The sequence below is a fragment of the Schistocerca americana genome, chromosome 11 (assembly GCF_021461395.2).
Source record: "Schistocerca americana isolate TAMUIC-IGC-003095 chromosome 11, iqSchAmer2.1, whole genome shotgun sequence".
NCBI lineage: Eukaryota > Metazoa > Arthropoda > Insecta > Orthoptera > Acrididae > Schistocerca > Schistocerca americana.
The window spans coordinates 58,560,547-58,572,829 of NC_060129.1; the positions used below are offsets into that span (position 1 = coordinate 58,560,547).

At 36.5% G+C, this 12,283-nt stretch overlaps 1 protein-coding gene across 5 annotated transcripts in view; it reads right to left on the reverse strand.

Annotated features, from left to right (window-relative positions):
* LOC124553918 (zinc finger protein 708-like) overlaps positions 1–12,283 on the reverse strand; it is a 192,589-nt gene that overhangs the window by 139,254 nt on the left and 41,052 nt on the right. For all 5 annotated transcript variants that reach the window (XM_047127942.1, XM_047127939.1, XM_047127940.1 and 2 more), the window contains exon 4: positions 8,363–8,455. In XM_047127942.1, the coding sequence (XP_046983898.1) occupies positions 8,363–8,455 (93 nt within the window). The remainder of the gene's footprint in view (positions 1–8,362; positions 8,456–12,283) is intronic.

Genomic DNA, 12,283 nt, shown 5'->3' on the forward strand with positions numbered 1-12,283 from the left:
TGTAACATTGTTCAGTACCTACATACCAGCAAAGCCAAAACCACGTAGACATTGCATCCCTCAGTCCAAATATTTGTATAGATTAAAGGGCTGCCTAAAAAGGTTTTGTAATAGGTGAGGATGTTCAATGTTCTGCCTAATGCCCACTGGAAACCTATTACAGACTCCATATATTGAACTCTTATTCTGAAATTTGCACAGGTATAAATACTTTATATTGATATTGCTCTTTCTTCAAGTAGTGTGGTTGTGATGCCATAATTCACCCTAATTAATTGTTAACCACATATTCCATTATGGAGTTCATTTATTAGCAACTAAGTACTTCATACTCTTGATCCTTGAAGAGGCTCTTCCAAGATTTCATGTAATGAGTGCCCACTGATATTTACTTCTGGAACTTTTTAAGTTATTCTCACTTTTTTTGCAACTGCACAATGTGAGTCATCTTACTTTAGGTTAAGCTGTCTGTTGGGAACCAGTAATCAGGGTATCCTATTATCCTCCTGGCAACGTGGTACATGTTTGGACCCTTAATCTGTTTACTGCTATCATACCAGAAGTGGACCAAACACTAAAACCTTAGGGCATCAAATTCTACATGATGTCATTTCTGTAGTATTATTTATTAATATGAAACTCTGCTGCCTGTGTTGATAACATCACTTCATAAATCTAGAGGGAATGCCTTTACCATCATTCCATTTTTGTTTCCCTGGTATAATTTAAAGATCTAGATAATCTATATCCTCACCCAGAGCATAGACACTGATGCAGTGGGGTGGCTTCCATGGCTCAACAATACAGGTAGCAGCACCGTACATGCAACCACATGGGAAGGTTACCTGTGGAGGCTAGTCAGTCTGTTCAATGTTCCATGGATCCTTTGTACTATTAAGATTAATAATAATGTGCCATGAGTTATTCCACATTCACATGTGAATATGGATACATACTGATCATTTACAATGGTCTTTTTTTAAAAAAAAAAAAAAAAAAAAAAAATGTGTATGTGTATGCATATTAGTAAGTCCTAGCAACCGTTCTTTACACAACAGATAAATATAAATTTTTCCGTGAAACTAAAGAAATTGTCAAGAAGAAAATTTTTCAGTTTTTATTGAAATTAGCTGTCTGACTGACAGTTTTTGTCACTGGATAGATGATCAAAGATTCTGGTGGCAGCATTGCGCACTCTTCTATGTGTTAAAGATAACCTCACCTTTATTGTGAAATTATGTCATTTTTTCTTCTGGAACTGTAGGTACTTACATCATTGTTCCTTTTGGACTGTAGTGGATTATTCACAAGAAATTTCACAAAGGAGTAGATATACTGTGAACAACATGGGTTAGCACCACATAATATTCTTGTGCAATGAAGACCTTCTTTCTTAAAGCTGAGTTACCCCAGAAGATTTTTTCACAAGACATTATTGAATTAAGATATGCAAGACACGTGAATTTACTGACTTGTTTCTCCCCAAGAACTGAAATGATTTGAAGTGCAAATATGAATGAACTAAGTCATTCTATGAGTTCCAAAATGTTTTCTTTTTTGTTTTTTTTTTTTTTTTTGTTTAGTTTGAACTCTTCTCTAAACAGAGATCTAAAAATTTTGAAGTTTCCATCCTAGGTGTCATTTCCTTAACATATGTTACACATATCACTGCGCAGTACTGCTAGGTTCGAGATGTGAACATTATGTTTTTTTGAAAAGGCGAGGAAGAGTAGCATATGGTTGCTGACAAGGGACAGCATCTATTTCAGTTGTTGCAGGGGCTACAATACACATGGTTGATTTATTTGGCATTGTAAAATTAGTCAACACGACACTGAATGAATGAAAGCAAGGATAAACTATAGCTGTTAAATTTCTTGAGGACATGGTGAGCTGCACCAAATCAGTGGTGGTGGTGGTTAGTGTTTAACGTCCCGTCGACAATGAGGTCATTAGAGACGGAGTGCAAGCTCGGGTTAGGGATGGATTGGGAAGGAAATCGGGCGTGCCCTTTCAAAGGAACCATCCCGGCATTTGCCTGAAACGATTTAGGGAAATCACGGAAAACCTAAATCAGGATGGCTGGAGACGGGATTGAACCGTCGTCCTCCCGAATGCGAGTCCAGCACCAAATCAGTCTTCAGAATGACGACAACAACAACAACAAAATTCAAAGGCTTTGCCAACATCAAAAAAAAATTCATGTGGGGTAATTTTTTGTCTAATTCTTCCAGTGCTGAGTTGTAAGTTCATATATGACTTTCTTTGTACACAAGCCTCTATGGAAGCCAAACAGAGCTCTTGTTAGAAGATCATGACAAACATTGGTCTATATTTTACTACAATCTGACAAATTTTTATGCAGGTAGACGGGCTTGCAACTAGAGGTCACTTGCTTTACTGCACTTCTGCCAATGACTGTTACTTCGTAACATGCCAATGTTTTGTAAGTAATATGGTGTGCAGAAGATCTGGGGGTGAGGGGAGTGCTACAAAGTCATTTCAAAATTTTAGTACTTTGGTTGTAATACAGCCATAATCAGAAGAGTTATTATTTTATGTGAGATACCGATTTTGTTATATCTTTCATGTGTGCCAACGCAAAACATGTCAGCTAGAGGAGCATACCATATCTGTCAAGTAAGTCTAATGCTTCTACTTCTGATGGTCTGTTTCCTATCCTTGTGTTATCAGCAAGTGTTAAGAAGAATGCACTGAACTTTATGGACAATGAATTCAATTCAATTTCATTTGTCTCACTGCTATGGTCACTATGGCATTGACCATTATTTGTCTTATTGAGTTTATTCATTTCATTCCAAAATTCCGTTTGTTCTTGAAATTTTCATTTTTTGTATATAGTGTACAGATTTCATGTTTTTCATGCCACGGCAAAGTATTTTTAATAAGTCTTTTTTTAAAGCTAATCCTCTGCATTAAATAAATCTCTTTTCCAGGCACAATACAGTTTGACCTCAGACATTCGTCATATTTATCTCAACTCTAACAGTGAGAAATGGATTGCAGCTAAACCAGCTTATATATTGTCACCAGTTTTCTATCACTACTTGCTTATTCAGATACCTTGGAAGTGGGAGCTTCATGATGAAGTTGGAGTATGACATTGTAGAGGTGCACTTATGAAAAAAGGGCTGTTATCATATTATCCACATTCACAGTTGCAGTAGTTGCGTGAAAGATGGCAGTGAGGAGAAAGGTAAGGAGAGGCATGGATCAGTTACCAAAACAACAACTTCTAACATTGGCACTTGTTTCAAAGGCAATATGAACTTACAATACAGATGAATTTGACAATTTGAAATATACTTTATGCAAACAGAAACAGGGAGCTCTTTCGGATATCATGTCTCACTTTCTACACTTGCATCCTGAGTGAATGTGTGTTCCATATAACTAATGGGACAGTACTACTGTTGATTGCTTTTTTTTTTCCTTCATCCTACATCTTCCACCAGTTTTTCAAATCATAGGTGATCTCGGAATGCAGCTGGATGATAGTTTTAGGTTTGTTGCGTTGTCTACAAAATCTACAAAGTAATCAGGCTTATCTGAAAAGAACCGGGTTCTATGACCTGATAACACTGGATACATTAACTTAGGAAATTTTCTTTTTGTTTCACACAGCCCAGACTGGTTGACAACATCGTACAGCTGGAGAAAAATGATTTATTTTGGTCTGACTATTGGTGCAACAGCAGTTTCTGGTATTATTTAGTAATATGATTTTCTCATCAGGGGGACTGCACTAAAAACTACTCTGTTATTTGTAGTCAGTACTACGCCAAGGTCAAAGCATGCTACTGGCAACATGCATAAAAGAATTTGAGGTTGGTTGGTTGGTTGGTTTTGGGGAAGGAGAGCAGACAGCGCGGTCATCGGTCTCATCAGATTAGGGAAGGATGTTGGCCGTGCCCTTTCAGAGGAACCATCCCGGCATCTGCCTGGAGTGATTTTAGGGAAATCACGGAAAACCTAAATCAGGATGGCCGGACGTGGGATTGAACCGTCGTCCTCCCGAATGCGAGTCCAGTGTCTAACCACTGCGCCACCTCGCTCGGTAAGAATTTGAGGGATTCAGGTAACTGCAAGGACATGCTACAGAAAGTAAGACCAGTACTCATGGAGCTTTCAGATGTGTCCACCATTTAGCAGAACTCAGTGGGTCCTGAGCAACTATTATAATGTTTGAGATTAAATGAACACTACTTCAAACAAAAATAATAAAAATGTAGTAACTACATTCACATCTGATAAACTATGCAATGAAGTGTTATCAAATATTTGAAAATATTTATATTTAGGATTGCTACACTTATTTAGATATAATATGATGAAAAACTGACATTAAAATAAATACTAAGCACCAGCTTCAGAAATATATAACCAGTTTTATACCATTAATATACATACTTATTTAGATCACACTGTAGCTTTGAAAGTTTAATACAGGAATTTTTTTTTCATAATTGTGAATCCTTGAGATGATGAACTATTTGAGTAATAAGAGACATTTGCAGTGATAAAATTCAAAAAACACCAACTCAAAAAATTACTAAATAAAACCAAAAAGAAAGGAATAATTTCCCATGCTCTTTAAAATTTCTTACAGTAATTATCAGAAAACCATAAATCTGTTATGAATGAGAAAATAATGGTAAGTACTGCTAGAATACATATTCAGTACAACAAATACTTTTTTTGTTATTGTCAAAATTCTTAACTGACTTTTGAAGATTTTTAATCAAATTATAAATTGGCTTTGCATTTCCATTTGCCTTGCAGCTTATAAGTTGCTTCTTCAGCATCCATGTCAACAGTCATGTAGTAGTCTGCCAATGTAACAGCTCACCTCCCAGTATATCTTTTCTCCATGACTGCAATATCCTGGGGAAAATTCTTGTCTATAAGTTTTTATTCTCTCAGTTGTTAAGACATTGAAGTGAACATTTTGAAACTTTCTGAACAACCTTCTCATCACCATGGTGCATTCCATCAAACTGCTTGTTCTGAAGAGCTATCAAATTCATAGGCCAACAAGGATATCCTGTTTGATTTTGATTCCCTCAACCGTTGAATCTTTTCCCTCAAGTGCTTGCAGGTCTTACATTCAAAATATATTTTCTTTACAAAATTGTTCAGGATTTATGTAAGAATCACTTTAGAAAAAATGTAAGGACAAATTACAAAAGTAACTGAATCAAGATATTGAACTAGTATGACCTGGGCGCTGAGTAATATTTCAATTATCTTATTTCTCTCCCATCATACATCGTAACAGTTACACATACATGAGCAATAAATGTCTTATTTTTTTCTTTCTAAGTAACATTCAAAAACCAGAGCTAAGGTACAATTCTCTTTGTGATATTGATTATCAGTACATTGGAACTGATACAGGTTACATACATTTCAAGTAATTTATATTTTCACTTGTACAAAGTGCTGGAAGATCATCACTGGGCTAAACTTCCATTTGAACCAGTTAAGCAACATACAGGCAAACTAATTACCTTACATAATCCAATGGGCAACAAATTTGTGGGAAAATTTTTATATACTTCCATATCTGAACTGTGTAGCACTCACAATGTTGCTTATAATTTCCTTTCAGCAAATATCACTGTGTGAAGATGTTTCACCATAAACACTTCTTTGGCATCCATGCTCCCTGCACTCATTTGTTGTGATAATGCTGTTTCGTACAGTTATTCAGTTCTGTGCATACCTAACAATCTGATATCTTAATTCGATAACTGACAGAATTTGTTTTCATTATACATCACAGTTACTGTGCTACAACAATTTAAGTAAATCATTGTGCGGAACTCTAAAAAGTTTGGAGAGAAAAAAACAAATTGCACAAACTTTGTGTATGATTGATTTTAGCTTATGCGTCACAGCTTATGAAATGTAGTTAAAATATCACAATTTAAATAAAATTGAGAGTAGAATAATATCTGATTTTGTTCTAGAGTTATTGATTTTTATATCAGACAGACGGTCTGATGATACACCCATTCCCGTCCCTGCGCATTGAGAGTCAAGTTGTCATAACAGTCATCAAATTTCATAAAAAGTTCAAGATATCGTAATGAGGTTTCTTTCAAATGTTAGCACAGAAAGAGGCACATGTATTGTAAGGCACATGTATTGTATCATAAATAATCAAAAATTTGGGCTTGACCAAGATAGGGAAGTAACTCGTCCACAGCTGTGAGAGGTCAATGGAATGGGACACGTAAATATGTCAACAGTGCATCAGTAAAACTCAGGACCAAATTTAAACATATCTTCAGCATCTTGGGAGTGACAGTGCATAATGAATTAACTAGTCAACCGCAGGTAAGCAGTTGATGTGACCATCTGCATTCCATCACACAAGATGGATGACAAATTCCACATCATATTACTTTATGAAGTACACTATGTGATCAAAAGTATCCAGACACCACCAAAAACATACAATTTTCATATTAGGTGCATTGTGCTGCCACCTACTGCAAGGTACTCCATATCAGTACCTCAGTCCTCATTAGATATCATGAGAGAGCAGATTGGGGCACTCCGAACGTTGGCAGGTGATTGGGTTTAACTTTTGTCATACATCTGTATGCGAGATTTCCACACTCCATAACACCGCTAGGTCCACTGTTTCCAATGTGATAGCGAAGTGGAAACTTGAAGGGACATGTACAGCACAAAAGCGTATAGGCCGACCTTGTCAGTTGGCTGACAGAGACCACAGACAGTTAAAGAGGGTCATAATGTGTAATAGGTGACATGCATCCAGACCATCACACAGGAATTTTAAACTGCATCAGGATCCACTGGAAGTACTATAACAGTTTGGCAGGAGGCGAGAAACCTTGGATATCATGGTCGCAAGGCTTCTCATAAGCCACACATCACACCAGTAAATGCCGAATAATGCATCACTTGGTGAAAGGAGTGCTAACATTGGATGACTGAACTGTGGAGAAACATTGTGTGGAGTGAGGAATTGTGGTACACAACGTGGGGATCCAATACCGGCGTGTGGGTATGGCGAATGCCTGGTGATCATCATCTGCTAGCATGTGTAGTGCCAACAGTAAACTTCGGAGGCAGTGGTGTTATAGTGTGTGTGTTTTTCAAGGAGGAGGCTTGCATCCCTTGTTGTTTTGCATGGCACTACAACAGCACATGCCTATATTGGTGTTTTAAGCACTTTTTTTATTCCCACTGTTGAAGAGCAATGCGGTGATGGCGATTGCATATTTCTACATGATCGAGCACCTGTTCATAAAGCATGGTCTGTGGTGGTGTGGTTACATGACAATAACATACCTGTAATGGGCTGGCCTGCACAGAGTCCTGACCTGAATCCTATAGAACACCTTTGGGATGATTTGGAACATCAACTTTGTACCAGGCCTCACCAACTGACAGTAAAACCTCTCCTTAGTGCAGCACTCCACGAAGAATGCCATTCCCCAAGAAACCTTCCAGCACCTGACAGAAATATGCCTGCGAGAATGGAAGCTGTCATCAAAGCTATGGGTGGGCCAACACCATACCGAAATCCTGCATTACCATGGAGTGTGCCATGAACTTGGAAGTCATTTTCAGCCAGGTGTCCAGATACTTTTGATAACATAGTGAATTGTTTTGTACTCCACAAAAGGCCTTAGCAAGCTCACAAAATATACCAAGATTATTCTTCTTGCTTAGCTCTGCCATGACAATCTGTAATGTTACAAATCGTTCTCTGTGGAGAACTGCATGCTAAAGCCAAATTCAAAAGTTTTTCTGTGAATGTACCATGGAATTTAGCAACACTGCATATATATTGGAATTCTGTATCAACCTACATAGGAGTGAGCTATCACATAGTTATATTTATTACCTTTGATAACCCCCACGGTACAAAAAACAGAAATGTAAATGATTTGTTAAAACAAAGTAATCGAATGCCATGGAAAGATGAAAGAGTCAGGCATTATTTAAAGAGAAACATGTCAAATTATTATTCTGCAACTATCTATTTCTCTCTAACTGCTCCTCTAAATTTGGATTTAAAACATCCAACACATGCATTATACAAAACGTTCGGTTTCAAGAAGAGTTGCTGTAGGTATGGTTATAAATATTGTTCCAAGCACTAATAAGAATTTCCTCTCAATTGCCACCAAGTGGCAGAAAAAAAACCTGAATCAGGGAGAGCTGTACAAGGATGGTGAGAAATTACAAACAGCACTTAGTTCCAGAAAACTTATTTCTTTGTAACACATCCTTTACATTCTGCAATTAGCCAAGGAATTTTTTGTTCCACATGCAATACCTCACAGACATTAATTCTTACAATGTTCTCAGTTTCTTCTGGTCCCAATTTTTTTTGTGTTTCCTCCTTGGAACAATTAGTGGACTCCAGCGTTACCAACGGATGTTCAGGAAACTGAAAGAAAGGAAAAGAAAATCTCAGTTATGATTTCTTACACATTTCTGCATATATTACATGCCTCTCAATATTTTATTATGAATATCATCCCGTTTGCAATGATTCTCATCTCTCACACACAAGGAAATTTAATGAAACTAATTTTCTGAGCAGCTATTCTAAGTTACATCAATACGGTTTCATATCTATGCTACCTTGCTCAATAATCTTTGTAGACAATCACAGTTCTGTCTCATAAGCAGCATACTTAACTGTATAATAGTATACAGGATAAGTAATACGTGGCTCTTTGGCATACTGAATTCACTCATGATGAACTGCATCACTGTTCATTAAATCTTCTGTATCTCCTGTACTAACCTTCCCAGTAACAATTCTATACTCATAAATTGGCAAAACAAGTGTTCCAGAAACAGTTTCTTCTATGGCTGAGTTACACTTATTACTGTTCACTTATATGTGATAAAGTAGCTAACGCCTGAAAAATGTTGCTACAGATCCATGGTGTTGCAGCAATATGGAACAGTAGCTTCCCTAAACAGCCTCACAGGGTTTTCAGTGTCCTCTGCTCTATCATTTACATATATAATGAACAGTAAGGACTTTTTAATACTCCCTTGGGGTATGCCCAAAGTAACTTACTGATCTAACTATTTTGTATCCTGAATCTACTCACTGCTATATGCAAAATGCAGTGTGGTACCACGTATTTTGCATTGTGAGGCCTCTTTCTACGCTGAATACCACTCATTTCATCAATTATGTTCCTGCTTATGGACTGGCACTTCGAGAACTAGGTTCAGTTATTTATAGAATTTACACTATTTACTGTCACAATACTACAGTCTCATAGCAAAGTATGCAAACATAGAATTGACAGAAACAATGGCATATACACAAACATTATCTGTCAGTAAAATTAAATTTTATAAAATGCGATGACATTTAACTGACAGCAAAATCATTTATTGTACACTGAGATCGTACCTGTTGGCTTTAGAGTAGGTAATGAAGAATGGAGATAGTCCATCAGTTGTGCTGAAATCAAATGGACCCAGTATTCTAACTAAGTAAAATGAGAAACAAGTGTTTTCAAATAAACAGCTACAATGCTACCACACCAGAGCAATGCTGCACTAAACTGCTGCTTCAACTACTATCACAGTCGAAGGGCTCACAATGAGATGAGTCAGTGAATGGCTTCAATTTTGCCAACATAATCAAAAAAGAAGTTTCTGAAGTAACACAGCAACAATGTCCCTTTATAAATGAAATACTGTAACACTTATTGTACATTGTAACTGAAGATGCTATTTGCCTTGAAGTTTCCCCTTTTCTCTCACTCTAACGACAATGCATATAATGTCCAGTGCTTTCACTCTGGTTCCAAAACTACATCATGTACCACTTTTTGGGTGTTGTATTTTCTTGAAAATTTCTTTACTTGTCAATATCACAACTCCCTATTTGTCTTGTTGGTCTCTTGCTTGGTCTTTATAACATATTTAAACCTATTTCAAACACTGCACTGCTGCATTATCTCTTGAAACTCTCTCTACAAACTATGAACAATTTGGTATCCGTTATATTACTGTGCCTCCAATCTATCAGAATTTCAATATCTTTGTGCAATGTGCTTACCACTCTCATATAAAACAGCACTTGAACAACATTTGTTAGCAGTTCTTGAGCCAAGGGATTTTTTCTTTGTTTCTGTCACCAGAATTGACAAAGAAAGAAGCATTTGGAAAATACTGACAAGAAAAAGGGACACAATGATAGGGCATATTAATACACCGGGAAATAATTTCCACAGTACTAGAAGGAGCTGCAGGGAGAGAGGGAGACTGGGTTACATACAACAAATAATAGATGCTGCACAATTCTAGACTTCTGTATGTGTTATGGTCATGGTTATCATCATCAGTCCAGACTGGTTTGAGGCAGCTCTCCACCCTACTCTATACTGTGCAAGTCTCTATCCTTTCGTAACTATTAAAACCCCCATAATTGACACTGCTTCCTGTAATCATGCATTACTGTGTATTTACAATTTTTAACTCTGAAACCTCCATTCATTACCAAACTGACTATTCCTTGATGGCACAAGCTGTGTCCTGTCAACATACTTTTTCTTTTAGATAAGATATGATATACATTTCTTTCCTTTCGAATTCAATTCTGTACCTCTTCAGTGGGTACCTGATCTACCCGCCTTATCCGCAACATTTCAAAAGCTTGTCTTCCCCTCTTTTCTGTGCTGTTTAACATCCACATTTCATTTCTGTACAAGGCTGCAGCACAAAAGTTACTTCAGAAGGTATTTCATAACACTTTAAATTCTATTAGTGATTTACACACACTCCTTATGAAAAGCTTTTCTTGCTATTACTGGTCTCATATCCTCTATACATCAGTGATCAGTTATTTTGCTGCCCAAATAGTAAAACGTAAAACATACTACTACTACTAGTACTACTACTACTACTACTACTACTACTACTATATTGTCTTATTTTCTGATCTAATTACATTGGAATCTTTGAATTTAATTGCACTACATTCCAGCAACACTGTTTTACATTTGGTGATGTTCACTGCATAACCCATTTCCAAGATACACAGAATTATGTTCAGTTGATCTCCCAAGTATTTTGCCATTTTTGACAGAAATACATTGCCACTAGCAAATTTCAGTGCTACCTATTTGTTTTCTACAGTATTCCTTTCCCTTGTTTAAGTCAATAGCTGCCTAATTCCCCATTTCAACAACCTATCATTTTTTCAGTTTATCCAAGTTGCATGTACCAAATTTCCTAAATTTCTTCAGTTTTAATAAGTAGTTCATAAAAATAAATTACAATCAGAATACACAACTGCTCTTGGAAACATTCTGTAGTTTAAAATCTGGGTTCGAAATCAATCTCTCTCTCTCTTTCAGCATTATACAATCGGATACATTCTCATGTCTCCAGGTCCCTTTCATGTAAAGAACCCTTTTAGGATTCTTAAACCAAGTGTTAGCAACAATTAAATTCTACTGTATACAAAATTCTATCAGACAGTTTCCCCCTTTTATTCTTTCTCCATTCAGTTCTTTTATAGTATTGGAAATCGGTGTAAAGGAACAGTTGCAATGAAAGTAATATTGCAATGTCTGTAGCATACTGTATTAAATTTATTATGAATGTAGTAAATATATATAATACACGCACTATTATGATGGAATTACATAGCTTCTTTCTTAACGTAGCAAAATAAGGCATTTGCATTTCCTGGATGGTAGATAGTATAAAGGCACTCACTGTCCTAGTAACTTTTGCACTAAACCAGAGCAGGGAACTACTGTGGTTTAGTGCAAAAGTTGATAGTGATGGGGGAACGAACATGTGTATGTACAGACTGTGTTTTACAATATATCAACATGTGTGCTCGCACTACTTAGCAACATTACGAATGTATATAACAGCAAATAACAATGACATATAAATGTGTCAGCCTGTATAAAGTTGACTTGGTTTAAAGCCAAAACACCTGCACTTGATAATGGCGCAAGGCCAAAATTGCAACAGTGGAAACAAAAAGTTTACCCGTCACTGGCACAAACATGATGTCTTTCCAAAAATATCGCATGGCAGTGAATCCCAGTTATGAGAAGTTTAATATAGTTCTTGTTACATGGTTCTAATTTGGCTTGTCATAAATGTTCTGTTGGGCTCTTGTCATGAATTTTATAAAATCATTCAATAAATGGCAAATTTTATTCTGGCGTCATTCTACTACTGTCCTTCACCAGAAGAAAATATGCGAGTTTTCAGAAATTTT